Source organism: Didymella exigua (assembly GCF_010094145.1).
Source record: "Didymella exigua CBS 183.55 unplaced genomic scaffold M421scaffold_43, whole genome shotgun sequence".
Taxonomy (NCBI): Eukaryota; Fungi; Ascomycota; class Dothideomycetes; order Pleosporales; family Didymellaceae; genus Didymella; species Didymella exigua.
In genome coordinates this window covers 170622-198472 of record NW_022984817.1, presented here as the reverse complement: position 1 = coordinate 198472, position 27851 = coordinate 170622, and the positions used below count along the sequence as shown (strand labels likewise).

The window sequence follows — 27851 nt, the reverse complement described above, 5'->3', positions numbered from 1 at the left end:
CGGTGCTGGTTGGACGGTGGATATACCCGTCTTGAGCGCCATACTTTCCTTGCCTTTCCTGTATCAAATAACACTTTCCTAAGGAGCTTGATTGTAAGAATGGTGCCCAGACGTAAACAGGTTCCTCTGGCACATTGACTTGAAGAATTCAGATGCCAGAACGCCGTGTCTGTATTGGGGTATGCCGCTAATAATAGCCCAGAATAATCATCTCCCGTGTACGCGTACCCGTACAATCAACAAACGAAACACCATGCCACACCTCACACGATCCTACACACGCGCGTCCGCGTCAGGAACCGCATGTGTCGGCGGCGGCTGAGCCAGCATCTCCACAGCGCCATCAAGGCCCACCGGCAACTTCTCAGCACCCTCTTCCTTTCTCGCATGCGAACTCATCGGGCCAAACCGATCACCATGCGCCAGCGACCGCCACAGCACCCACGTGCTCACAAACGTAAACACCATACCCGGCCACAAGAACACCACGCTTGCAACCGCCCGCCCGTTGTCAGCGTACCTCAACGGACTCCCGCCATCTGCCGCCATCTGCCGCTCCGCACTCGCAGCACCCGTGCCCGTCACGTACGCGCTCCTCGTCGCCACGATGTACGTGTACACCAGCACGCAGGACAGGGTGAGCAGGCAGGCGCAGACAGAGCAGGCGCGCCACGCGGTCTTGACGGCGCGCGACTCAGCGCGCGCAGGCCAGAAGAGGTCGAAGAAGAAGGCGGCGCCGAAGACGGTGGCGACGAATATGCCGACGAGGATGTTGTACGCGGCGATGCCGACGAATGTGTTGTTGTGCACGGTGGTGCCGGGGGAGTGCTGGGCAACGAAGGCCTGCTTGGCGGCGTAGTCTGGGGCTGTCAGTGGGCTGTGTCATTGAGCAGTGCGAGGCAGATGGACCGGATAGAGCTGCGGTGCCGAGCGATTCCGAGACGACGGTGAGGATCATGGCGCCTTGGTAGATGCCGAACTTTGTGCGGCGGAGGTGGTAGTCCCTATTGCCAAACATGTATGAGGACTTGAACTTGGCCCATTGCATCTCCCTGAGGTTGAGGCCCCATATCACTGTCATATTGGCGATGGTGGTAATATGTTGTGATGGGAGGTGTTTGGCAGTGAGCGAGCTCTGTATGCGGCTGATATAGGCCGTTGAGAGGTGTCGAGCGCGGAAGCTATGTTGGAGGACTGAAGGGAAGTAGTCCACGAGGTGTGACCGGGATATCGGTTGGCGAATACGGGACGAAAGAGAAGAAAGGGCAGCTGCGACTATACAAGATAAGAGCAGCTCGAAAAACCTTTATTCCTCGACACCTGCGTATGCGCCCTTCGTCGCGAATCACTATCTCTCTGAGCCGAACCCTCGACTGGACCGAGTTGCTGAACTCTGACAAGAGGGCTCTTCTGCGCACCGTGGTTCCATCCTGGCTAAGTTCTTCATTCTTTCTATTTCGTTGCTCGTTCTTACCACAAAGTGTTCTCAGACCCTGAAGGCAGAAGCAGACTATCCATCGCTGCATGATCGGGGTCTTGTTCTGTATCTTTACTTTACACCTCCCTACTCTGCCAAGACGTTAGTCGCTGCTACCGGTAAGGCCACAGCCCTGAGCTTTAGGAATTGTCTATTGCCAGAGTCTCACTTCGTTCCCTCCTTCAATTTCTCATCAAATGTAGCAACGCAGACACATTCATTATGCATGATTCATTTACAAGTCGTCATGTTCTGATGTCTTCTGGTTGACCAGGAACCGGCTCACTAGGATCGTCAATGATTCGTCACGTCATTGGTGATATGATTTGTTCCAAACAAGGCATTCACAACTCACTGGATGCGACCTGCAGATTCCACGAGTATTGGGAAATGATAACTCGATATGCGGGTAGTTCTCGATAACCCTGGGCACCCAGCAGCGAACATCTTGGTGAACTCCAGATCACAATCGCATGGCTGGCCAGCCTTGTGCCACAAACTCAGGTCCCGGGCGAACTATTAATACAGAGACCGAATCATAGAAGTGGGCACGGCCTTTCTGGCAACTGGTGACTTGGTCTGTCTCACAACTTGTCAGAATCCGAATTTGTGCGATCGAGGCGCGAGGCCGAGCACCAGGCGAGCCACGTATCATGCGAGGGCTGCATCTAGGTAAGTCACTCGCAGCTTAGCCTTACTAGCTAAGTGTGACGAACGCTTTCATCGCGGTGCTATTGGCAGAATCTGATATTACAAACGATCGATCAGACGGTATGTGCGAATCATGCATACCAACTGCGGACAACGCGACCTTGGAACATACAGGTGCACGAATAATATATCACAAGAAAGGGATTGGCATCCACAGAGCCGCAAGACGGTCATTTCTGTTATCCAGTGGCTGGTCGTGGTCAGCCACCTTAGTGCTGACGCATCAGTAAGCTTGCACGACCTCAGCGGTCCAAAGCACATCCAGGAGCGCTATAGGAAGTCGGCAAGAGGTTAATGCTATAAACCGTGTGCTTTATCGTTCGTATCGGCTCTCGCAATATCTTTCCCTGTCTTAGCGCTGCTACACGATCCCGGCAACCACTGTCAGTCATGTCCGCGCAATTGTCGGACCGCCTGCGTTCTACTTCAAGGTCTGTGCAAAATCGTACTACTCGAGACAGTCTGATCGCGTCCAGTCAAACATCAGATTCTGTGCACACACTGATAACAAACCTCGATGCGTTTTCGCCAAACGATCTGAAAGCCATCGCCGACAGAAAGCACAGCAAGAGTGATGCATCAAATACCCGTGTTTATCAACCATTAACCACCGATGTGCAGGTCAGCCGGTCAGATCAGTTAAAACCTGTTGACATCATCAGCTCGACCTTAGGCTTTCAAGATATGAACCATCAATTTTGGTGGGATAGGACAGGAAAGCAGCTCGCAGAGCTGCTGCATCGCGCTGGCTATACCAAGTCTGCGCAGTATACCGAGCTTTTGTTCTTTGCAATCCACATTGTTCCAGAACTAGGCGCTGCCCCCGACAGGAGCGGCCATCTACGATGGCGTACACCTCACACGCCTGACGGAACGCCTCTCGAATTCAGCTGGGAATGGGGACTCGAAGGCAAAGGCACCATCCGCACTGGATTTGAGCCGATTGGTCCACTTGCCGGGACAGATATCGATCCTTACAATCGACAAGAGACTGACGTTTGGATCAAACATCTCGAAGTCCAAGGTACTTGATCTCGAATGGTATCGTCACTTCACCGAAACCATCCTACCGAGCAAGAATACCCCACCAAGTGAAGTCGACCGTGCAAAATTGGCGAGGAACGACTTATTCGAGGTCGCGCCTATGGGTGGTACTTTCGTCATGCGAGATATTGCCAGAAGTGGACCGATGGTGAAGGCATACATGTACCCTGGCCTCAAGGCCAAAGAACTGAAAATCTCCAAATCCGATGTCGTCTTCCGTGCGATCAAAGCTCTCCCGGCAGAACAATACGCCTCTTTGACCTTCGAGCCGCTTCGAGATTACCTTGAGGAAGCCGCCTGTAAGTGGAACATGGAGATCCACATATTCTCCTTTGACCTCATCTCGCCGAAGAACTCAAGGGTCAAGATCTACACCCGCGCGCCAAATACAAGTTTGGAGTACCTCATGGACGCGCTGACTATTGGAGGGCGCAATGACCTGTCCATGTACAGCGAGCAGGTTATTCAAGATGTTCAGGACTTCTGGAACACCTTCACTGATGGGGCGCCGGAAATACTGCCGCAAGACGGATCAGCACGTGGCCCGGGCTTCTACTTCACCACGCAAGCCGGCAAAATTCCGACGCCCAAGGTGTACATCTCCCCAGGCCCCTTCTGCAAGAACGACATGGAGGTACTCGCGCGTCTACGCCGCTACTTCTCGACGAGACGAGATGCTGAGAGGATGCTACCGCAGATGGATAACTATGAGATAGCGTTGAAGGCGATTTAGTAAGTCTTGTATCTAGTGTTGAAGACTGCAATCTGACAATGCCACAACAATGGAGCAGACTACCTTGAGAAAACCCGCGATATACACGTCTACGTCAGCTGTGCGTTGCAGAAAGACCAGTTGAGAGTCGTTACGTACTTGGGTCCTCAGACCCTGGCTCGGGAGGCGGAGGCGCGGACCTTGCGTGCAGACTTGGTTTGAAGAATTTGGATAGAACTAATTCGCCTGCGACTTGCTGAATTCCAGCTTCCTCAAAGACTTGGCTACCCACAGTGGATGTCAGCTGCCCATCCTTCGGCTGTGAGATCAATGTGCAGTGGAGTTTACTTGCTCAGTCGTTAAACAGCTAGCCCTCTAGCTGAGAAATCATCAGTGACTTTGCCGCGACATCCGTAGTTGAAAGGAACCATTGTATTCAGAATATTTTGTCCATGCCCTCTCATGATACTATGCTTGACTTTGTCGGTCACCAAATCCAGTCAAGCAATCTGTCGACGTTCTGTCATTCAACGTCTTCTTTTTATTTGGACCTCACCGGACGCACTTGACTTCTCCGTAATCCCGGTTCAATCATCTGTATGTTCCAAGACTCTTCGGAGTCCTTTCACTGCAGTAACAATCTCCGGCGCAAAGTCCCTCTTTAAAGACGAGAGAAACTTGTACAGCAGCTTTATACGCGCTTCTGAGAACTCGTCTCGATGGTTATCAAGTGCTTGCTCGACTTCAACAATATTCCGAAGCCATTGTTGAGCCTTTCGCGCTTAGCCGAGTTTGAGCGAGACAAGAGTTCCGACGACAAGGTTTTGGGTAGAGTTTTGATCAGGAGACTGCGTGAAGCCGATGATAATGAGGGCGTTGAGTGGTTGAATATGATCAAGAGTAACCGTACAAGCATCACTGTTATGGGCATCGTCAATACTTCCGAAGTGTCATCCTACATGTATAGTCAGGTCGAACCTTTTAAATCAGAGAGTCGAATGCCTACAACGTTCTTGATATTACCGCTTGGTTGCATGCGGGCCACGAAGGCGGTGCTCTCGGAGAGATGGTTCACATGGGCAATGACGACCCTACTGATCACGATCCACGTCAAGTCATGGAGGAGCGTTGGTACAACGATAGCAGAAGAGACGGATTGCTTCCTCTGGATAGGTAGGCTGGGAGATGCGCGGCACTTGGTCGCCCTTCTGGATGCAATGGGGCTTTTTGTTGGGGCAGACTCCGTGTGCGGGAGCGACAGAAAATTAGAACGATGGGGGAAGTAGAGCATGTGGCTTTCGATCAAGATTGTACTACACCGGAATTGCGACGTCTAGCAAGGCACCTGGAGCCTTAAGCTTCTAGGCCATGATGCTTAGAGTTTGGCCTCTTCTCTACTAAACATCTTCACAACGAATCCCAACCTTGGGAAGTGTACTCTTACTTCCAATTCGCCCTTGGTTTCCGGCTCAATGACCACCTCTTCAACACCTATCGCAATCAACTTCCCAGTCGTCGGATCACCCCTCCCCGTATCGTCCGGCACAACACTCACCACAACCCCCGGCTTCAGTCCCCTCTGAACATCAAGGCTATGTTGTGGGGCCGCCGCAGCCGGAACCAGAACTCTCTCATCCTTCCAAAGCTTTGTCTCTTTCAAGGCTCGTTTCCAAGCATGATCACCGTCTTTGACCACCACCTCAAGATTCGGCAGCGAATCGACGTACTTCTCAAACTCATGGAACCAGCGCCACAAACTCGGATATCTCTGCGCATTCCATACACCTGCTGTGGTATCTTCATCCGTATCCCTCGTCCCGCCACCCGTAAGATTATATATGCCTTTGCCACTCGCAATATCCACACCCCACTTGATCTGATACCAAAGGCTCAGATCGCCGAGGCTTGGACTGTCGGTTGGAAAAACCCAACCTCCAGCCTCACTTCGTCCCGAAGCCTTGAACATCGGCTCCAGCAGACTCAGATGCAGATCGAAAGCCGCCAGATTCTGCGGCACCTTGGCTTTGAGCTTCTCTGGATCCAGCTTGTGCCCGATGAGCTGCCCGCGGTCCGTGCCGAATTTGCTTGCCCACACTGTGTGCGGGATCAGACCGGTCGTGGTGCGGAACAGCGGTTTGTCGGTCCAGAAACTTGCAAATCCTCTTGCTAGGGGTCGATAGTCCCAAAATTCATTTCCTCGGGCTTTTGGGTAGACGGTTCCATATGCTGGCTCTGAGAAGTAGTGTTCGAGGGCTTCGATGATGAGAGAAGTGTCGCAGTAAATGTCTCGTCCGATGGCCAGGATCGGGATCTTGCGGTATGACAGGCCGAAAACTGTTTTCAGGAGTGGTCTTGGCATCATTGAAGGGACCGTGACGTAGGAGAAGGGGATTTGTTTGATTCGAAGCGCGAGGCGGACTTTATTGGCGAATGGACTTGCTGATGTGTGTGAGCCTGATGCGTTGACCTTCGTATGGTGGCGAATTCCTACAGTCATAGCCGAAGAGCACCACTCGTGGTGGTGGCTTGGGTTGCTGGCTTTCGATACCATACACCATCTTGCTTGTCCTTAGATAGTGGATGTATACTGAAATCGGAATTGAGTGTGGGGTGCCTGTGGGATTGTTTGTGTAGATCTGGGGTAGCTCTGTCCAGCGGATGGCGGGCGTGCGGAGCGAAGCGCGGGGCAAGCCGAGATCTCCGAACGTATCGCTTCAAAGACTCGGTAGACGCTTCTCTTCTGCAGCAGTCGTGATCGTTCATTCGTATATGTGCACTTATAAGTGCGTCGCTCTACCTTTACCATACAACATTGTAAACTATACATTCGACATTAAGGTTGAGAAGGGTGGAAATTCCACTTGTGCGCCTATTCCGTCTTCCCAGTTACCGACCACCGTTCATATTATTGTGATTAAACTGGCTCGTCCCGTGGTCCGTTTGCGAGAAGTCTGGCATCACGCCATTCATGCTAATGCCATCTTCATAGCCATTGTAGCCAGTCATGTCTGCCCAGTCCCACTCAAGCGTCATAGGCATCTTCCACAGATCTTGTGGTACGTTGTTAAACGTCTGGTCGAATTGACCCATTGCTATCGAGTTGAGGTTGTTATTGATGCCATTGACGTCAGCACTTGTTGTCATCGGAAGGCCACCTTGTTGCTGGAGCATCTGTGCAGTCATGGAGGGTGAGCCGTATTGACGCGTCGGCGCGCTGGCCTGCAATGAGGCATGTGTGAAATTTGGTGAGAATGGGAAAGGCTATAAGAATCAGTATCGATAATCGGAAGTAGAGACGAGGTGCATACCTCATTGAAGCCATGGAAGTCGGGGTTGAAGATGAGACCTTCCTGCTGAGGAGGCTGCTGCTGTGGTGATGGCGCAACGTTGGGCGATGATTGCGAATGCGAGCTGCGTCTTGTTGACAACAGCTCAGCTGCTGTGGCTTCAATCTGTGCATCCTGTTCGTTGTTGCCTTGCTTTCTCTTGCGTCGTGAGGCATTTTCTCTGTCCCCCTTATCAAGCACAATGGCCACAATGCGCTCGAACTCGGCGCATACACTGCACATGCGCTTGACACTTCCACTGCCTTGCTCATCATTCAGCATGTTCAAGAAATTGACCACCAGCTTCATGAGCTTATGATCCGATCTTGATCTTGTGTCCTGCGGGTTCTGTAAGATGTTTGCAAATAACGTAACAAGCGCTGTGACAGGAAAATAGATGACCAGCCACACACACGAGAGATCACCCTTAGGGATGTACTTGAGAAGGTGGATGGATGCTCGCGCTGCTTGCACGCAGAGCTGTGCTGACATGAACACTCGGGGGTTTAGCGGACGTGCATTAAGCCCTTGGATGGCAAAGTTCGATAGTCGACTTGTCCAGTAGCCATGGTGCACGCTCATGCGGTGGATTGTTGTCAGACAGTTGTAGTAGCCAAGGTGCAGCACTGCGACCTGGAGAATGAGAGGCGTATGCGAGGCCTTGATGTCGTGCTCAGGTCGGAATTCAAGCGCGATGCCGTCTTTCCAGCTCTCAAGTTCTCTGTCGAGTTCGCCAATCGTATTGAGAAGCTCGCCATCCGTCTGTTTCGAGGCTTTGACCGAGTATAAACCTTTGTAGACCTTGCTCTGGATGGTGGAGAACGTGCACATGAGGCGGAAAAGGTTCATTGTGCCTTTCCCATCCGCAAGCGGAATGTTGCCAATATTATCGGATGGGAATTCGCTAGGTAGCTCGACGTTCATATCGTCATCGTCCTGGATGGGTGGTCGCCCAGAGCGCAGGCAAATGTCCTTGTCGAGCATATAGGCAATCCAGAAAACACGCTTCCGCTGCTCGACCTCGGCGTTGTTGAGGTTGAAGTTGGCTCCCTTCTTGTGCAAACCAATGCTGTGTGCGAGTCGCATTGCCGTTGCAACGAAGAAGTACGTGGGTTGTGGGTTGGGTGTGCCAAGCAAGAACAAGCCAATGCCCAATAGAGCCTGTACACTGAGCAGATCGGTGTTGCGCATGGTCAGTTCGACCATGACACTCATGGCGTTCTTCAGATACTGCCACGCTTTTTCGTCCTCTTCTGCCGGTACGAGGTTGCTCATGACTCGCAAACGATGAGCGAAGGCTAATGCGACGTTCAGGCTTGCCCACCAGCCAGATCCCTCGTAAGGGTCTTTCGAGTAATGTTTCTCGACAAGGTGCATGAAGGTCGGTTCGTGGAACAGCGGGAACATACAATTGAAGTTCTCGAAGTAGTCCTTGAGCAACGACAAGGCCTCGTGCTTTGGCGGCAGTTGCTTGTACACTCGGCGTTTAAAGATGTCCTGGAATACATCTGGTCGCCACTGTATCCACTTGTTATCTTCTACGGCCGCTGTTGAGATCATGTGTTGAAAGGAGTTGTCGCCAGTCTTTTCGTTCACCCACTGGATGCCCTTTGGCGAGAAGATGGAGAATCCTGAAGACGAACCTGCAGTGGTCAGTACGATCAAGTTTAGGGCCGTAGAGGTGACCCACCAATGTACCTGGTCTCGCCGTAGTTGTTTGTGACCAGGGAGCACATCATCTCAGCAAGTGCGTCTTCGCCATCTTTCCCTTTCCCTTTCCTTTCCCCTTCTGCTTGGGCTTCTGGCTCAGGTGATGCTGTGCCGCTTCTTGGGCTTGGCAGTGTCGGTTGTGCTGGGGTGCCGTCATTCGTGGATGTGCCTGATTGAGGTACTGTCGACTGCCTCCTATCTTCTGACTGCCTGGGTGTTGCTGAGCGGGCAGCTCGGTCGGTCAAACGCTTCTCGATGGTGGCAAGGTCTGTGCTGCCATCGTCATCTTCTGGTAGCACACCAGATAGACGCATCAACGACTCCATCCGTGCTAGACGGTTCTCGAGGCCTTCGATGTACTTGGCACTGTATGTAGTGGTTAATGTAAGTGCTTCTGAGGCCCAAGCAATTGTAGACGCACCCTTTCGGCGGCTGCCGCTTCTTCTCGACCTGTGTGAAGATACATTCCGTCTTGTAGTTCTGGCAATGTGTGCATGAGGGCATCTTGCCGTCACACTTGATCTTCTTCTTTCGGCACATGTCGCAGGCCTATGTCCTGTCAGCATTGTCACACCATCCCCTCGACAATAGGTACCCTAGCTATTCTTCTCCTCTTTGGGTCACCCTGGTCGTTGAGATCATCCACATCATCCGGCGCAAACATGTTCGGGGGAAGCTGCGGTTGGTCAAACTGGCCACTGCCGAACATGCGCGGAGGCGGCGGGTTCATCATTGGCGGCGGTCTGCCGTAGTAGCCGTTCGGCGACGTGTTCATGGCGGCGAGGGTAGGCGAGTTGGGTGGTGTGGGGTGTGCGCAGGTCGCTCGTGCCGTTGGGGTACGGGGTGTCGAGGTGTTTTGCGAGAATGTACGCGCAGGGCGGAGGGCGGAGCTAAGATCTAAGCCGGCTGAAACAGGGCCAGGCAGCTCATCAGCAGGGACTTGGAGATGTCGTCGCAGACCTGCAGGTGGCCGAATAGCGTCAACCAGTGCGCGGGTGAGGCAGAAGCTTGTTTGATGTACTGTGGTGCGCGGGATGGGGGTTAGATCGGACCAAAGGGCGGAGGTTTGAAAGGGCTGGACCCTGATTGACAAGCAATTCACGCGACTTGTGGCGATTGTAAACTATGGACCAAAGGAGGGGCCTGAGCTCTACTCGCGCCTAGAGCTAAGCTTCTCACGCGTTGGAGATCACAATGATTGTCATCCGTTGTTCGCGCGAGGTGCAGCTGCGGCGTCTCAATTCGGCCTAGCGCGTGTCGTTCCTCTCACTTGGCCAGGTCTTGTGGAGCCTCGGTCGATCAAAGACAACAATCTGCCTGCACCAAACAACTCTACGTCGACCTCGCCGCCATAATAATTTCTTTTGGTGGCTTTTCGACATCTGGATAGCCTGTGAGTGCCTCCCAGGTGGCATGATTTGTGCCTGGCGTGATCGTGGAAGGATCGCTCCCGGCAGCCGAGCTGCAGTAGCCACAAATGGAACTCCCTGACGGTGTGTACCGGGGCTGCGCCACGCTCGTCGCAGCTTCATCCTTGACACCATCAACTCCTGGCTCTGTGCGCTGGCTAACGTGCCATCGTCAGTTCTGCATCTAGCGTCAAGCATTTACAATCATGGCGCCGCTGACTGCTGAAGAGCTGCAGCAGCACCCAGAGTATGAGCACACTATCTGGAAGCTCAAGCCTGACCAGGAAGGGAAAGTTGCTGTTGCAAAGGACCGAGGTGGCCCCATCAACATTGCCTACGAAGTTCACGGCCATGGCGACCGCAAGATTGTGGTAAGTGCACATTTTTTTGGAGGTAATCACTTCGAGGCACCAAACGTCAAATTCCTATTTCCTGCCTTGTCTTCGTACTCGCTACGAGCAGTGGCTTGTTGTCACGTTTCGTTTGGGTCACATGGACCGTCTCAGCCCTCAACCTCGCGTCTCATCTCGTCAAGTCTACTTTCGCAACACGCCCACATGTGTTTCGTCCGCGGCTTCCGTATCCGTTGCACTTGCCGTGTTGGTTTGCAACCTCATCTACATCCTTCTCGATTCCAAGGTCATCTCAAAATGGACCCACTGACAACAGGTAGTGGATCATGGGCCTTGGCGGTATGAAGTACGCATGGCAACGTCAGACAAAAGACTTTGGACACACGCAAGCGGAACAGTACTCGTGTTTGGTGTACGACAATCGCGGTATCGGTGACTCGGACAAGCCCAGAGCAAGGTACTCGACGTCTGAGATGGCCAAAGATGTTCTTGAAGTCATCGACCACCTTGGCTGGACCGATAAGCGTCAACTGCATGTCATCGGAATCAGTATGGGCGGCATGATCGCCCAAGAAGTTGTAAGTCTGAGTCACCACATGTGCATCAAGTCTTGTTCCGCGCACGCTTCATCAAACGGCATCTTAGGTCGACACAATGTCTGTTGAGGGTTTCGGAAGGTACAACTTCCGTTCAGAAGAGTGCCTGAAACGGTGCGGATCAGGCAAGAGACATCGTCGACTTGGATGATTTGACTATCAAGCAAACTCATGCAAATCGCCTGGGTACCTGATTTCTGCCCCCCCCCCCCCCCTCCTCTAGCCTACATGTCATGTGCCTCGAGCGTCAAAGCTCAGGCATGACCACATCCGAATAGCAATTCGGAGATAAGAAACACGACGGTAAACTAACTTTACCTCAGGCAATGCTCATCCCCGACCGTATCTGCACACTGTCCCTCGTCTCCACCGCTGCCGGCGTATTCCGTACCACCGGATTCATTGAGAACCTATACAATCGCGCGAACCTGCTGATCCCCAAATCAATCGACGCCCAAATCGAAGGCGTAAAGAAGAACCTTTACACACCGGCCTGGCTCGACTCTCCAGACACTCTTGAGCCTGTTGTGCAGTCTTTCCCTACGAGCGGCGACCGCTTCGCCGCCAACGAGCTCTGGAAACGGCAGCATCCTGAGTATTTCGCGAAGCCGGGATTCATTCTTCAACTCATCGCTGCTGGCTGGCATAACAAGAATCCGGAGCAGCTGCAGCAGATCGCCAAGACGGTAGGAAAGAAGCGCATCATGGTTGTTCATGGCACGAAGGACCAGATGATTACGTTTCCGCATGGTGTTGTGCTGTGGCGTGGTTTGGAGAAGGGACAGGGCAAGACCGGAACGGAGAACTGGCTAGGCATCGAAGATGAGGAGGATGTCTGGGAGGAAGGCGAAGTTGAGAAGCACTTTGTCAAGGGCCAGGGGCATGTTCTGCCTGCTGAGATGAGGCAGGAGTTCCAGGGCTGGGTCGAGGGGCTGATTGAGAGGGGGCTGGAACTCAACGAGGAGGAGCGGGTATGAGAGAAGGCAGTATACGTGGCGTGTGCGGCATGGTTACATTCGAGTCTCTCCTGATCACTTATGAAATGCACCGGCAAAGCACGTGTATATTGTTTGTGAAGAACCACAACCTCCAGACACATTCAAGCCATCCGCCAGATTTTTGGTCAAAAGACACGTCATCTCAATGCGACAAGTTTTGAGTCGAAGTCATTTGCCACAACTAGCACAAGGGGAGAGGAGGCACAGAACATCTGCAGAAGGTATGGTCTTGCCAAGTAGTATATGCACATACTTATAGCGAACCATCGTTGGATTTTGACATTGCGATAGTCGTCAGCGTGTGCATTTAATCTTTTACCCCCGCTGCGATCATGTAGCTCAAAGGCTTATTTTTCCAATACATGGACAGATGCGCTCTCTAAAAGTATCCACCTGTCTCTCATTAATGACAATCGTGGCGTAGTTCAGTATCATATGACGAAGAGACGGCGAAGGGACGTGGACGCTACCCGGAAGGCGTTCAATATTGAAGAAGGGACAAATTTGCTTTCGGGGATGGCAGAACGATAACCATGGGTCATCGTCGCTGTAATTTTGTTCTCAAGAGGCTTCTTGAGAGCAGGGCATATGGGATTTGAATGATCCCGTTTTGGACCCGAGAAGTGGTTGTCGGGGGTTGGAGGAACAGTGATGCCGACATTGTTAAATTGAAGATTCGCTTCAGCGGGTACCTAAAAGATGTAGGACACTATCCAGACTCGCAAGAAAGGGCAACATGATGGTTCGATGGCGAAGATCTGAAGGCAGAGAGAGCATGATTTGGGCAACCTGCTGATGTGTTTTCGAGACATCAAATGAATACAGATAAGAACATAGAAGCGAGTGAACGCGATATACTTTGCAAGCGAACGATAACACACGACCACCGCGGGAAGGACACTAGACTTGGCAAATCGCAGTCTCACCGTCCTAACTTCACTTTCTCCTAATCTCAAGCCACCTACAACCTCCATCTTGACGCTTCTGATCTCGATTCTGCCTTCGGACTCTTCACCAGTCTAGGCAACGGTGATCGTAGGCGCAGGCTTGCGGCTTAACCGCTAGGAGGTGGTCCGCCAGGTCCACCGCCGCCACCGGGGTTAACAACACCGCCGTTCTCACCGAAGCTAACGGCTGCGTGAGGCTCGGTAACAGCATTAGGATCGATACCAACAGTGACCCAAGCGAAGAGGCCCTCGTCGACGCTGTCGCCAAGGTAGACGTAATTGAGTACGGGGTCGGAGGTAGCGGCCTCCTGGGCGAAGATGCCGTCGTTAGCGTTGAGCATGAGGCTCTGCGTGTTGGAGGCGTAGGGCTCGACAGACTCGGCGTCGGTGATGAGCTTTTGGTCGAAGAAGAGTTGGCCGACGTGGGAGATGTGGCCGCCAGTGAGGGTTTGGTTCTGCTCGTTGATGGTCGAGTCGATGTGGGCAAGCACTGTATGATCGTCAGTTGTTGTCAGCGGTGGCACGGAATCGCGAAGGCCTACCGTGGATGTGAGTGGTACGTCCGCTGTAGTGGCCGGGGAAAGTTGTGTCGAACTGCAGGATACCGTTCTCGTTGGAGAACTGGATACCACGGAACATGGTGTTGTTGATGTTGCTCGCATCAGCAGAGTTGCCGTTGCCACCAGCGACTACTCCGCCGTAGACGCCAGTACTATTGCAGTGCCAGGCTTCAACGGCGACCTGCGGGATCGGTTCACAGGTTGTGGTATCGATGACCTGAATATCGAACGTCAAGGGCACACCAGGGTTGCCGTCAGTGATGTCTTGACGGACATACTCGCCAGAGACCCCTACACAAAACGTCAGCTTTCGGAGAGAAATAGGCATGATGGCAGGGCTTACAGTATGGGCCTTCGGTGGTCTCCGGCTGGAGAATGCACGAAGCGTTACCAGCAAAGACAACGTCATCGGGGCTGTCAGGAGTGACCGATGCATTCGAGTGGTGATCAGTGTTCAAGACATCCTCAAAATCGCGCTTGACAATGCCACGCTTAGTACGCAGATGCTGAACCATTGCCTTACGGCGGCTGATCAGATCAGCTTGACGAGACTTCAGCGTCTCAGCGCAGTGAGCGAGATCGGTGTAAGAGTCACTGGCGAGGTAGGCAGCGCGCTCAGCGATCTCCTCAGCAATGTCATGGCCTGGATGAGCAACCGCAGGCGCAGAGAAAAAGACAGACGCCGCAAGGGCGATGAACGAAGGTGCGAAGTAGACCATTCTGATGAGTCCGTGAAGGCTTCTGGTCGATGATAGTGAGCCTCAACCAAGGGCAAGCAGACAACTTATATGCACTTTCTCGTCTCCAGGACGTCTTTGTGGCCGCCCAACCAGCAGATAGTAGGGCTCGGATTTCGTTTCGCCACGTCCAGGGTTGACAAGCGACATTCCGCTCGCGTGCTCCAGATGATAAAGAGGATCCGTGAGGATTTTCGGATGGCAAGGCGGAAGAGGCAGGATGTGACAAATTTCGTCCGTTCGATTGGTGGCTCCACAACTCAGCCGCTCGTTGTCTTCCAAGGCTTCTAGTCCTGATGCAAATCTCATCTCAATCCCTACTGTTCTGCCATAGTAAACGCCATATTGAAACGGCAACTAATCCTGTTGCAGCGGGATCAAAGGAGCCAACGGTGCGGTCCGAAACAAGTTCCTGTGCCTGACTTCCGACGCGGCAATGTTCGGCATTAGCTCTGATGTCGTTTCTCAGGCTTTGCAACATCACAGGTGGAGAGGTGCTGGAGTGAATTGCCAAGAGTGCATGGTGCTGTCTTGGCCAATCTCTGCTGCGCCTCTAATTGGTTATGCAGCGTCGTGGATTGCCAGATCAGGTAAGAGGCCTCCGCCGAATCGCAGACAGTCGTCGTAAGCCTTTTAGACAAGCTGCCGTTGGCAAATGCTTTTGAGACTCTCGTGCTACCAACCGACAGAAAGGTTGTGTCGTCAGCTCGAGATTCAAGCAGCCCTGTCTAGGCTTGGCAAATGCTTTATGATGTTGTGACACTCCGGAAAATGATGTTTGTTGCATGGCAATCTGCAAGGACATTCGCCGGATGATGTGCTTTGACGTCGAATGTGGCGGAATGTGTAGCCGTTGCGTTTTTGGCTGCGGAGATGTTCTGAGTGACGTGTATCGTACCCGGACCTGAGCGATAGATACGATTGACGTGCTTATCGTAAAATTGCCTGTTTGAGCGTAGAGTAGGCGGCTGGCCCTCCCCGAAACTGGAGGCAAATCCCCCAACAGTCTAGTACAACGCTATTTCAACTCGAGCACTGACTTCACCGAGCCCTGTTGACTAAGAAAGTACTCTCACTGATCCGACTGTTCATGAGGCTGGCGGTGTGCAGTGTCCACACGGCATGAGACAGTGGGGCGTTCAGATTCCCGCACCCACCTAGAATCCGCATGTTCAGCAAGGTCCGTAGCACGGGAAGATTGCGAGCGTCGTCAGCCTCGAGGGGACCTGCCGTGTATGGTGCTTGGCAAGGTATCTGCAACATGCAGGGCCAGCAATGGAGACTCTCACGAGCGGGCAATGCATCGGTGAGCATGCCTTACTGGGAGGGGAACGGTCGAGTGGCAGCTGGCCGTGCGTGGTGCTGCTGTGGGCATGAACAAGGAAGACTCTGTTGTCAAAGGTCGGTCTGCGGGGGCTGGGTCGTGCCTGCCCTGTGTAGTCACCCTGCATCCCGTGGTAAGCAGTGCTCACAACGACACAGATACGCGACAGTGCGGTCGATTGAAACAGAAATTCCGATCCGAACGAGTATAACTGCAAGACTGTCATGTCAGCTCACTTCAAAAATTTGCGAGAAGGATCTACTTCTAGCTGATAAAGCTGCAGGAATCTTACAGCGAAAGCTTCACCCTGACCGCCGGGCTGAGTTCAATTGAGCATGATCGTGCCCCAAGGGCTGCCTTGGGGAATTCCTGCGTCCTCCTGTACTTTCGTGACAGAAGCTGAGCACGCAAGGCAGAGATAACACGCATGTATTGTCGTTCATGCGTTCACCAATTTCGAACGAAGGCAATCTGTGCGGTCGTCAGCTTATATCAAAGTCCATTGCGATAGGCTTACGTTCAGCTGACAAATCTGTAGGCATATTGCACACCCATCCACGCATGCAAGTGCACGGCGAATACTGTCTGGGTATGCCTTTGTAATCTCTGAGTAGATTGAGGATCCTGCGTACTCACTCACCCACAGTGCTGTTCACGGTTCATTCTTGCAATCGGGTACTCGCATATGTGCTGGTTCAAGACCGCTGTCGTGCCTGTATAGTTATTAGTATGTATGTCAACCTGCTTCGTAGCGATCACTTGGTCTAGTCGTACGCATCGCCGTCGCCGTGATATCATGCTGCGCTCTGCGCTCTCCTCTCCACATCTGCAAGATATTTAGTGTCGATGTTAGCATGACCATCTCGGGTCTCAGCAGACGCATGAAACCCGTTGTGAGGCTGGGCACCGTCCGTAACACCGTCGAAAGTGCAGAGTAGACAAAAGAAGGTGCAGAGTGAAGATGCAGACCACAGACTTGGTAACGTGGACGATGGGTGCTTTTGTCGTGGTATCGAAATCGTGACCGTATTCTACCGCAATGCCGTTGACGCCAAACTCCGTAAGATGCTCTCGCTCGACCGAACCAGTCTAAGCCGACCGATTACGCATCGACATCCATAGCCTCTGTACCACCACCAGCCTTCCTCACCAGCTTCCTCTTCGTCTTCTGCTTGGGCAGCGTCTCCTCGAGATCGCTGTCGAGCTCGCTCTCGTCCATCTCAATCTCCTTCCGCCTCTTGTCGACCTTGGCCTTGACCGCCGCAACGTCGACCTCGGCCTCCTTCTCGTCCAGCTGCTGCGCGGCAAAGCGCTCGCTTGGCGGCAGCAGGTGCTGGTTCTCCTCGACGAGCTTGCGGTCCTCCTCGCGCTGGCGCTGCTTGTTGCCGCGCATGCGAGCCTTGTAGAATGCGCGCTCGCGGCGTGCGCGGATCTCGGTAACACGCGACATGGCCTTAAGGGTGGTCTGGACAAGATCGCGGTTGTAGCGCACGGGGATGTTGCGGCGCTGGGCAAAGGCGAGGGTGCTGTCGACGGTCATTTCCTTGCCGTGCGCGCGGCGGAACGACTTTGTCCAGGCGAGCTTGCGCGGGTTACGCTTCATCTTGAAGTTCTTGTGGCATTTTGACTTGCAGAAGCGGAAGGCCTTTGCATCGTTGCGCACTGGTGGGTCAGCGCAAGTCCTCGCAAAGACTGAGGGGTGTGTGCATACCAAAAGTGATGCCCTTGGACGGGTACACGGGCGACGAGCAGAAGTAGCACGTTTCGATTCTCATGGTGCCAGCGTTGTCCCTGGTCGGCTGCTCCTGGAGGTGAGGGTTGGTGGACTGAGGGCGCCACAGAAAGATTTCTAGCGGACCCTCGACGCTTGGCCAACAGCGGTGTGGGACCAGACGGCTGCCGCCAACCAATGGGGAACCGGCGACCGCCGCGAATTCCTCAATTCTTGCTCGTCGCCGCTGGCCTGCGCATCTATCGCCATCAGTCACCGCATCACTCGCCGTATTCATCTGCACCTCGTCGCAACCTCCTGCATTTAGTCTCGCGATTAACCACTAAATACACACACCCACATGTCTGTAGGGCTATGGGTCCTCGGCCTGGGCGCAGGTGCCTTCTTCGTGCGTCTATGCACTTGCCTGCAGTGTTCAAAAGTTAACAGTCTCAGGGTCGCGCGGCGCTCATCGCGATACGCAAGAACGGCGTAGGTGGCTCCAAGCTGGGGCGCAGTTTCTACAAGGGCGGCTTTGAGCCCAAGATGACACGGCGAGAAGCTGCCTTGATCCTCGAGATGCCGTGCGTACAGTCATGTTCATGTGGGAATCGTTGCGATACTGACAGACGGCAGTGAGCGCGGCATCACAAAAGATCTCCTTCGCAAGAAGCACCGATCGCTCATGCTCCTCAACCATCCCGATCGCGGCGGTTCCCCATACCTGGCCACCAAGGTCAACGAGGCCAAGGAGATGCTCGAGAAGGAGGTCAAGTAAGCGGACAGATGTCACTGAAGAGCCGGGAGGCAACAGGGAGTTGTATAAAAATGTGTACTATATGATGGCCCGATTACTGCATGAGCAAGGCGTTTGTTGGGATTGCACAAGGGTTTGGTAGACAGGGACAGGTGACCGCCATGTCACAAGAAGACCATGGTAATACCAACGATTTTTTTTACCAGCACCGCGCCAGGAACACTTGCAATGCGACAACTTGCCTATAAGAGTGCACAGGACTGCAACCTTATACATCACTCCACCTCAACATTACCCGAAAGAAACGCTGTTATCCGGCATGTTCTGCGCCTGCTCTGCTCGAGCGACGTCCCGAAAGCGTACACTTCAGACTTTACGCCATCGTTCTGCCAAAACTTTCGAGTTGTCGAACATGTTCTTGCGCGCCTGGCTTCGCCCTGGCATACGTCTTGATCTTACGTCACGCTCACATGTGCGTACTGAGTACTCAGCACTCGGCTGACGTGTTCACCTGTTCGTTATCTAGATTTTGCAACTGCGTTGTCTAAATGGGAATCATCAAGGCCTTCAAGTTTATAAGCTGGCTCTTGTCGCCTGATTCAGTTAGCAATCAGTGTATGTGATAATAAGCTGTGATAACTTACTTGAACTCTGACTGCTGTACAACAGCAAGCTCTTTAGGGTCTAGATCATCACAGAATGCCTCCCAATCTCGCTTAGCAGCATGGCTCTCAAAGCTGTTGTTGACAGGCTTGTAATAGCCCTGCCAATACTCAGTGTGAACAAGCATCTGGTATACGCTACCATCACTAAACAATCGCATAGACGAACGCTCAGCGCCATTAAAGAAGTACACTAGCTTTATAGTTAACGTAGATTATCACTAAGCCAGCCATATCACCAAACTAGCCACTTTCTCTTAGCACAACCACCTTTTACCCTAACATAATAACCTGTTTTATCAGTGAGCGCCCCACCTCAGTGAGCGCCCCACGAACACCAGCAAAGCGCATGCGCGACACTCAACGCGTAATGTCTCAACAACCACAACCTCACAAGCCCTATACTGAAGCTAACGTGCAGCTTGCCCTCTCTAATATTAAATGCAACTAGATTACAAGCCTGCAACGTGCTGAGGCAGTCTACAGCGTTCCTTGTAGGACAATACAACAACAATATAATAGGAAGCCCTCTAGACGCAACTGCAAGCCTAGATTAAAGCGCCTAACAAAGCTAGAAGAGGAGGTAATTCTGCAGCGTATACTTAATAAGAACCTACGTGGAGTACTGCCCTTAAAGCTACATGTACAAGATATGGCTGATAGACTGCTGCGCGATTGCGGCAGTAAGCCTGTTAGTAAATACTAGGTTAACAGGTTTATTAAGCGTACACCTAAGCTGCGCATGCGCTAGACTTGTCTATACAATTACTAGCAAGCTCTCTACAAAGACCTAGCAATTCTTAAGCCCTAGTTCACGCTAGTTTAGAATATAAAGGCAAAGTATAGTATTATAGATAATAATATATATAACGTATTCCACCACCCAACAGCTCAAACCACCCAACAGCTTAAAATGTCTTGGCACAACAAACACCCTCTTTGTTACAACATGCCTTAACTACATAACACGTTACTACGTAAACACAAAGGTAGAGTTAACCTTGCCCTTAAAGCTCTTTATTTAAAATAATTTAAAAGCTAGAGAGCAGCTGTGCGCGCTTTTAATATTAAATAACACATTCTCTCTGCACGTGTTAGAGGAGCCCTGTTTATCCTTAAATAAGCACCTAACAGCCACAAACTTACGCTTATAGAAGAGCAAACAATTGTCTAATATATCCTTAACCTAGATTCGCGAGGATTCGCGCCCTAGCTGTGCGAAGTAGCAGATATGGCTAATAAAGTGTTGGGTGTACGCGGTGGGCAGCCAGTTGGCAAGCACTGGGCTGAGCGCTTTGTAACACGCTCAGCTGAGCTTAAGATGGCCTTCAATCAAGCTAAAGATAGGCAGAGGATACTGCAGGAGGATCTAGAGACAATTAGCGCGTGGTTTAAGCTGGTAGAGGACACTAGAGCCAAGTACAGCGTACACAACTACAACATGCACAACTTTAACAAGACTAGCTTCTAGATAGGTGTTATTAGCTTAATAAAGGTTATTACAGGCGCAGAGAGGTGTACTTAGCCTAAGCTTGTTCAGCCAGGTGATCGCGAATAGGTAACAGTTATCTAGAGCGTCTGCACTGCTAGATCTTGTACCCTGCCTTTTATTATCTACAAAGGACGCGTTTACATCTCTGCCTAGTACAAGGAGGCAGATATACTGCGCAATTAGAAGCTCTTAGTCTCTTAGAACAGCTAGACAAATAATGCGCTTAGTCTAGAGTAGTTGAAGCACTTTAACGCGCATACAAAGGCAGGCTAGGTAGGGGCGTACAGGCTGCTTATTTTAGACAGCTATAAGAGCTACCTTAACTAGGATTTTAAGGACTACTGCCTTAAACATAAGATCCTTACCCTCTGCATGCCACCTTACTTATTGCACATCCTCTAGCTACTTAATATAGTCTACTTCTTGCTATTAAAGCGCAAGTACTCTTAGTGTGTACAAGACTTAGCACATAAGCACATCTTCTATATTAATAAAGAAGGCTTCCTACTAGCCTTTAAAGATATATTTTGTAACATGTTTATAGAGGTAATCTATTATAAGGCCTTTAAGGTATTAGGACTTGTCCCTCTTAATGCACAGGTTATATTAGATTACCTTAAAGTGTGGCTGCGTACCCTGCTAGAACCCCTCCTCCTAGAGACGCTGTGGCAGTTAAAGACTCTAAGCAATACACATAAGTTTAGATTGCAATTAAAGCTTGTATGCAAGTCCTTTACTTATTCTCCTATTACTGCGCAGGCAGGCTTCTCTTAGCTTATTAGAGGTGGTGAGCTTATGCTGTATCAGAACGCGCTTTAAGCAGCCCGGATTACTGAGCTTGAAGAGCAATTAGCAGTGATAACTAAAAGGAAATCGCGCAAAAGGAAGCGGATCCAGCATGGCGGCACAATGGAGTATAGTGAGGCAGCAGCCCAGGTGGCCGCAGAGGCCTCTATAGCCGCTGAGCGGTTGAAGAAGGCTTGTCGTGGTGGTGATCAAGAGAGAGCCTAACCAGCTTTACAGCGCTGTAGGAACTGCAGCAAGACTAGGCACAACGCGCGAATGTGTAAAAAGGATGTAGAGGAGACTTCTAAATTAGAGGTTAGTACAGTGTATGCAGGCTCCTTGTATAATAGTAATAAAAATAGAAATTTATAACTAGTGTTAGTTGTGCCAAGACATTTTAAGCTGTTGGGTGGTTTGAGCTGTTGGGTGGTGGAATACGTTAACTTTAACAAGTCTAGCTTCCTAATAGGCAAGATATCTTTATAACTTGTTATAATAGGCATAGAGAAACCTAGGAAAGCAAAGAAGCTTTAGCCTAGTAATTGCAAGTAGACTATGTTAATATAGGGCGTTAGCGCAATAAGGCATGTTATCCTACCCTTCCTTATCTTTGCTAGTAAGGTTCTTATCTCTAACTAGTTTACTAAGGACCTCCTACACAATTAGGTTATTTAAGTAAGCCTAACAGGCTAGACAAACAACAATCTAGCGCTTGCCTAGCTTAATTACTTTAATACACATACAAGGCCTGTAGGAGCGTATAGGCTGCTAATTATTAACAGCCACAAGAGCTATTGCTTAATAGATTTCTAGGATTGCTACAAGGAGAAGAAGATTATTACCCTCTATATACCTCTACACTTGTCGCACCTCCTGCAGCCACTTAGTGTTGCCTATTTCTTGCTATTAAAGCGCGCGTATAGTAATTAGATCTTAGCCTTAGCACACAATTGTATTAACTATATTAGCAAACAGACCTTCTTACTAGCCTTTAAAGTAGCTTTTAAGAAGGCGTTTACAAGAGAGAATGCTTGCGCAGGGTTTTAAGGCGCTAGATTATCTCTATATAATCTACAGGCTGTGTTATTAAAGCTAGATGTGCAGCTGCGTACGCAAACTCTACTACAGCAAGTTAATGCTGCTTAGGAGGTAAGAACACCACACAACGCTAAAGAAATAGAGGCGCAATTAACACTAGTTTAAAATAGGATAAAAATCTATTAACGTACTCCACAAGCGAGTGACCGGCACAAGCGAGTGACCGGGTTTTGCCAAGACCACACCAAACTTCACTCTGCCTATTATACCTCAACAAAATAACATAAAGAGGCTGTTAAATGAAGCAGACATACAGCTTACTCTCCAGGCTATCCAACAAGACGCAAATCTTACTGTGCCACGCGCTGCAGCTATCTATAAGGTGTTAGAAAGCACCCTACAACAACAACGCGACAGAAAGCTCTCTTAACGCAATTGCAAGCCCAACATGATAAGGATGACTAGTACTAAAGAGGAGGTAATTGTCCAGCATGTATTAAAGCTAGACGAGCGAGGATACTCACCCCAGCTTGCTAATGTGGAGGATATGGCCAATTCTCTGCTTGCTAAGCGCCACCAGCCCCACGTTGGCAAGAACTAGGCTGCCAACTTTGTTAAACGTTAGATAGAGCTTAAAGTCAAATTTAATTGCAAGTATAACTATAAGAGAGCTCTATGTAAGGACCCTAAGGTAATTAGGGACTAGTTCTAACTAGTAGAGAATACTAAAGCTAAGTATAGTATACAAGATAAAGACACCTATAACTTTAACAAGTCTAGCTTTATAATAGGTGTTATATTAATAGGAGCTGTTGTTACAGGCTCTAAGCGTTAAGGGAGACTAAAGGCAGTGCAGCAGGGCAACTAAGAGTAGACTAGCATTATCTAAGGCATCTGCGCGAAGGGCTAGTCTATCCTACCCTTCATTATCTTCTCTAGCAAGCACCACCTCTCTGCCTAGTATAAGGAGCCTAGTATACCTAATAACTAGGTTCTTAATGTCTCTAACAATAGCTAGACTAATAATAAGCTTAGAGTTAAGTAGTTAAAGCACTTTAATAAGCACACAAAGGCGCGCACTGTTGGCAGCTATTAGCTGCTTATTCTAGACAGCCACAAGAGCCACAACTTAGTTGAATTCCACTAGTACTGCGAGGAACACAAGATTATTACCCTGTGTATGCCTCTACACTTATCGCACCTACTACAGCCACTTGACGTGGGCTGTTTTTCTCTGTTAAAGAAGGCCTATAGCTGCCAAGCCAAGCGGCTGATGCGTAGCAAGATCACGCGTATTACTAAACTTGAGTTCTTGCCATGCTTTAAAGCGGCTTTTGACGCCTTAATTACAGAGAGTAATATCTAGGGAGAATTTAGAGGTGCTAGCCTAGTCCTACTTAACCTAGAAGCTATAATATTAAAGCTTAAAGTACAACTGCGCACGCTAACGCCACCTACTATAGACAATAGTATGTAGGAGTCTAAAACACTAAGCAACACCCTAGAACTTTAGTCTTAATTAAAGCTAATTTAAGAGAGGATTTAGAGACACACTAATAGCTTGCTAATGTCTATAGTTAACGCTCTTAATTAGCTTACTAAAGGCGCAGAGCTAATAGCGCATTCACTAGTTTTAGTGTGCAACTAGGTCGCTGACCTACAGGCAGCCAACAAGGCCACTACACGTTGTAAATTACACAAAAGGAAGCAATTACAGCAAGAGGGGACTCTAACCTTTGCTAAGGGAGTATAGCTAACTACTCTAAAGGAGTTTGAGGCCTGTAGTGATGGGAAGAAGGCAAAGAAGAGGTCGCGTGTTAATGGGAGCACTCAGTCTTTAAGGCGCTGTGGCACATGTAGCAAGACAGGGCACAACGCGCGAACATGTAGTAAAGATGCGCAGAGTACTATAGACTAGTTCTATATACTCTATAGTATAATATATTGTTGTTGTGTGCTGTAATGTTGCAAAGTAGGTACAGTGTTGGTGTAGTCTTGGCAAAACCCGGTCACTCGCTTGTGCCGGTCACTCGCTTGTGGAGTACGTTAAGGGTCTCTAGCAAGTTTACTTAATAAGCAGGTGTAGCAGCTAATAAAAGGCGCACAGTAGATAGCTTATAAGATAGTGTTAATACGCACAGAGATAGTGCGCCTTAATACTGCTACTAAAGTAGCAACAAAGTATAAAAGTTGTAAGAGACGCTATGTATAGGTAGAGGAGACATTAATAGTTAGTAAGGTATTAGACTTAATTACTAAAAGGGAGGGTAGCAGATGTGAGGAGGGTAAGGAGCTAGCAAAGAGGGTGTGCGCAGGGCAACACTGCAGCTGTTGTAGTGAGATTAGGCACAACTCTTGCACCTGCAAGGTAGAAATTAAGGATATAAATAACAGCAATACTTCTAAGTAATACTATACTATTGCAAGAGTACAAAATTTGTGTTGTGGTGCTAAGCTACGTCGCTGCGCGTACGCCTCGCTGGTGTTCGTGGGGCGCTCACTGAGGTGGGGCGCTCACTGATAAAACAGGTTATGCCTTAATAACAATAACTCTAGAATACTACTAGAGAAGGTAGAGTTATCCTTACTATCTAGGCCTTCTATGCTAGCTAATTTTGTAGTATCTACAGTGCTGCTAGAGTGTTAAACATACCTTATTAGCAGGTCTCTAATTACCTTTACAATATTACATTTTAACTAGACATATACACTAATTGCTAGAAACTTACTATACTAGAGGAGCAGATAATTGTCTAGTATAATGTAGATTATCACTAAGCTGGCCATATCACCAAACCAGCTACTTTCTCTTAGCACAGCCACCTTTTACCCTAACACAACATGCCTTAATAACAACAACTTTAGAAAACTACTAGAGAAGGCAGAGTTATCCTTGCTATCTAGGCCTTCTACGCTAGATAATTTTGCAGTATCTATAGCACTGCTAGAGCGTTAAACATACCTTATTAGCAGGTCTCTAATTGCCTTTGCAATATTACGTTTTAACTAGACATATATACTAATTACTAGAAACTTACTATACTAGAGGAGCAGACAACTGTCTAGTATATACTTAACCTTAATTTGCAAGGATTTGCGCCCTAGCTATGTAAGGTGGCAGATATAGCTAATAAGATACTTAGTGTGTGTAGTGAAGAGCCTGTTAGTAAACTATAGGCTAGCAGGCTTATAACGCGTTTAGACAAGCTTAAAATGGCCTTTAATTAAGCTAAGGATAGACAGAGGATACTATAGGAAGATCCTAAGATAATTAGCACGTAGTTTTAGCTAGTAGAGGATACTTAAGTTAAGTATAGTATTTGTAACAATAACGTGTATAACTTTAATAAAACTAGGTTCTAGATAGGTGTTGCTTTGTCTTTAAAGGTTGTAACAGGCTTAGAGAGACGTGCTTAGCTAGAGCTTGTTTAGCTAGGTGATTGCGAGTGGGTTACTGTTATCTAGAGCATCTGCGCTGCTAGGTATGCAACCCTGCCTTTTATTATCTACAAAGGACGCGTCAATATCTCTGCCTAGTATAAGGAGATAGATATACCCTATAATTAGAAGCTCTTAGTCTCTAAGGATAGTTAGATAAATAATATACTTAGCCTTAAGTAGTTAAAGCAATTTAACATACATATAAAGACGTGTTAGGTAGGAGTATATAGGTTACTTATCTTAGATAGCTATAGGAGCTATCTTAACTAGGAGTTTAAGGACTATTACCTAGAGAACAAAATCCTTACTCTCTATATACTTCCTTACTTATTATATATTTTCTAGCTACTTAATATAGTCTATTTCTTACTATTAAAGTGTAAGTACTCCTAATATATTTAAGACTAAGTATGCTAATATATCTTCTATATTAATAATAAAGGCTTCCTACTAGCCTTTATAGATATATTCCTTAATATATTTATAAAGGTTAACTATTAAAAGGCCTTTAAGGTATTAGGGCTTATTCCTACTAATATATAGGTAGTGTTAGATTACCTTAAAGTGCAGCTGCATACCCTACTAGCAGTACCTCTACCTAAAACACTATAGTAATCTAAGATGCTAAGTAATACACACAAGTTTAGGTCTTAATCTAAGCTTATAAGCAACTCCTGCTAATAATTACTAACTTAAGGATAGTGTAAGAAGGGTTCTTAAAGCTTAGAAAAGGGGCTAAAGAGATACTACATAAAAACATCCTTATTAAGGCCTACATGCAAGAGCTTAAAGAGCCATTAGTAGTAATAACTAAGAGAAAATTGCGTAAGAGAAAGCAGATTTAGCATAGTAGCACACTTAAGTATTGCCTAGCAGCATCGCAGGTAGCTGCTAAGGCGTCTGTAGCAGCTTAGCTATCTAAGAAGACTTAGGGTAGAGGTAGTTAACTAGGAGCTTGATTAACTGTTTAGCGCTGTAGGAACTGCAGCAAGACTAGACACAACACACAAACGTGCTAGAAGGGTGTAGAAACATCTTCTAAATCTAATGCAAGCACGCAGTATGCTAGGTCACTATTTAATAGTGAGTAACGTACCTCACGGGCGAGTGGCCGGCCCAGGCGAGTAACTGGATTTTGCCAAGACCACACCAAATTTCAACTTCTCTTGCATATTACAGCAAGTTACTGTAAGTTACTGTAACTTACAGTATATAGCACTAATCTACAGTATCTTGCGCATCTTTTATGCACGTTCGCGCGTTGTGCCCTGCCTTAGTACACCTGCCATAGCGTTATGAAGACTTAGTGCCTAGTTTAACACGCCTCTTCTTGCTTGCCTTCTTCCTATTACTACAGGCTTTAAACTCCTTTAGGGTAGTTAAGCACACTCCTTTACTAATAGTAAGAGTCCCCTCCCTCTAGATCTGCTTCCTCTTGTGTAATTTACAGCGTGTGGTGGCCTCATAAGCAGCTTAAAGCTCTGCGACCTAGTTAGGGTTAATACCCTAGATAATGCTAGTCTACTCTTAGTCGCCCTGCTGTACTGTCTTTAGTCTTCCACAACGCTCTAAGCCTGTAACAACAGCTCCTGTTAATATAACACCTATTATAAACCTAGACTTGTTAAAATTATAGGTGTCTTTATCTAGGATACTATACTTAGCTTTAGTATTCTCTACTAGGCAGAACTAGCCCTAGATTACCTTAGGATTATTGCAGAGGGCTCTCTTGTAGTTGTACTTTTAATTAAACTTGACTGTGAGCTCTAGGCAACGCTTAACAAACATGCTAGCCTAGTTCTTGCCAATAGGAGGCTAGTGGCGCTTAGTAAGTAGAGAGTTAGCTATATCCTCTACATTAGTAAGCTAGGGTGGGTATCCTTACTTGTCTAGCTTTAGAACATGCTGCACAATTACCTCCTCTTTAGTGCTTGTTAGCTTTATTAAGTTAACCTTATAATTATGTCTAGGCTGGCGGATGGGTAGGGTATGCTTTTTTACGTTTTGGCTTATAGCTTCTTAACTAGCAGAGATACGCTTACATAATCTATTATTCGATA

The 27851-nt window shown here is 49.0% G+C and overlaps 8 protein-coding genes across 8 annotated transcripts; 3 read left to right on the top strand and 5 right to left on the bottom strand.

Moving 5' to 3' along the window:
• Positions 1-273: 273 nt before the first annotated feature.
• M421DRAFT_9177 (uncharacterized protein) lies at positions 274-1081 on the bottom strand (the record flags this gene model as incomplete). The annotated part of the gene is made up of 2 exons (XM_033597975.1): positions 274-860; positions 910-1081. 2 exons carry the CDS (start codon positions 1079-1081, stop codon positions 274-276), a joined length of 759 nt encoding a protein of 252 aa, XP_033444281.1.
• Positions 1082-2578: 1497 nt separating this feature from the next.
• On the top strand, positions 2579-4269 carry M421DRAFT_95713 (aromatic prenyltransferase; the record flags this gene model as incomplete). Its single annotated transcript, XM_033598331.1, has 3 exons — positions 2579-3212; positions 3286-3964; positions 4212-4269. 3 exons carry the CDS (start codon positions 2579-2581, stop codon positions 4267-4269), a joined length of 1371 nt encoding a protein of 456 aa, XP_033444280.1.
• Positions 4270-5221: 952 nt separating this feature from the next.
• On the bottom strand, positions 5222-6585 carry M421DRAFT_425213 (uncharacterized protein). Its single transcript, XM_033594005.1, has 2 exons — positions 6436-6585; positions 5222-6383 (listed from the first exon to the last, which is right to left on the bottom strand). Exons 1-2 carry the CDS (start codon positions 6500-6502, stop codon positions 5320-5322), a joined length of 1131 nt encoding a protein of 376 aa, XP_033444279.1. The 5' UTR covers positions 6503-6585; the 3' UTR covers positions 5222-5319.
• A 41-nt stretch (positions 6586-6626) lies between these two features.
• Positions 6627-10239, bottom strand: M421DRAFT_425212 (fungal-specific transcription factor domain-containing protein). The gene is made up of 5 exons (XM_033594004.1): positions 9576-10239; positions 9402-9529; positions 8961-9346; positions 7253-8913; positions 6627-7205 (listed from the first exon to the last, which is right to left on the bottom strand). The coding sequence occupies exons 1-5, from the start codon at positions 9753-9755 to the stop codon at positions 6831-6833; spliced, it is 2730 nt and encodes a 909-aa protein (XP_033444278.1). The 5' UTR covers positions 9756-10239; the 3' UTR covers positions 6627-6830.
• Positions 10240-10496: 257 nt separating this feature from the next.
• M421DRAFT_425209 (alpha/beta-hydrolase) lies at positions 10497-12712 on the top strand. Its single transcript, XM_033594003.1, has 3 exons — positions 10497-10760; positions 11063-11320; positions 11662-12712. The coding sequence occupies exons 1-3, from the start codon at positions 10596-10598 to the stop codon at positions 12313-12315; spliced, it is 1077 nt and encodes a 358-aa protein (XP_033444277.1). The 5' UTR covers positions 10497-10595; the 3' UTR covers positions 12316-12712.
• Positions 12713-13390: 678 nt separating this feature from the next.
• Positions 13391-14562, bottom strand: M421DRAFT_95710 (aromatic compound dioxygenase; the record flags this gene model as incomplete). Its single annotated transcript, XM_033598330.1, has 3 exons — positions 13391-13773; positions 13826-14134; positions 14187-14562. 3 exons carry the CDS (start codon positions 14560-14562, stop codon positions 13391-13393), a joined length of 1068 nt encoding a protein of 355 aa, XP_033444276.1.
• A 2444-nt stretch (positions 14563-17006) lies between these two features.
• Positions 17007-17679, bottom strand: M421DRAFT_9171 (uncharacterized protein; the record flags this gene model as incomplete). The annotated part of the gene is made up of 2 exons (XM_033597971.1): positions 17007-17566; positions 17616-17679. 2 exons carry the CDS (start codon positions 17677-17679, stop codon positions 17007-17009), a joined length of 624 nt encoding a protein of 207 aa, XP_033444275.1.
• A 297-nt stretch (positions 17680-17976) lies between these two features.
• Positions 17977-18393, top strand: M421DRAFT_95708 (uncharacterized protein; the record flags this gene model as incomplete). The annotated part of the gene is made up of 3 exons (XM_033598329.1): positions 17977-18024; positions 18066-18199; positions 18252-18393. 3 exons carry the CDS (start codon positions 17977-17979, stop codon positions 18391-18393), a joined length of 324 nt encoding a protein of 107 aa, XP_033444274.1.
• Between the last annotated feature and the right edge of the window lie 9458 nt (positions 18394-27851).

Excerpts from the sequence above, each read along its gene's own strand:
- M421DRAFT_425213 (XM_033594005.1), bottom strand. The coding sequence starts at position 6,502 with ATGGTGTATGGTATCGAAAGCCAGCAACCCAAGCCACCACCACGAGTG. Across the intron at positions 6,384-6,435 it reads GGTGCTCTTCGGCTATGACT|CAAGTCCATTCGCCAATAAA; the intron begins GTAGGAATTCGC and ends CACACACATCAG.
- M421DRAFT_425209 (XM_033594003.1), top strand. The coding sequence starts at position 10,596 with ATGGCGCCGCTGACTGCTGAAGAGCTGCAGCAGCACCCAGAGTATGAG. Across the intron at positions 10,761-11,062 it reads ATGGCGACCGCAAGATTGTG|TGGATCATGGGCCTTGGCGG; the intron begins GTAAGTGCACAT and ends GACAACAGGTAG. Across the intron at positions 11,321-11,661 it reads GCATGATCGCCCAAGAAGTT|GCAATGCTCATCCCCGACCG; the intron begins GTAAGTCTGAGT and ends ACTTTACCTCAG.
- M421DRAFT_425212 (XM_033594004.1), bottom strand. The coding sequence starts at position 9,755 with ATGAACACGTCGCCGAACGGCTACTACGGCAGACCGCCGCCAATGATG. Across the intron at positions 9,530-9,575 it reads AGAGGAGAAGAATAGCTAGG|GCCTGCGACATGTGCCGAAA; the intron begins GTACCTATTGTC and ends GACAGGACATAG. Across the intron at positions 9,347-9,401 it reads AAGCGGCAGCCGCCGAAAGG|TGCCAAGTACATCGAAGGCC; the intron begins GTGCGTCTACAA and ends CACTACATACAG.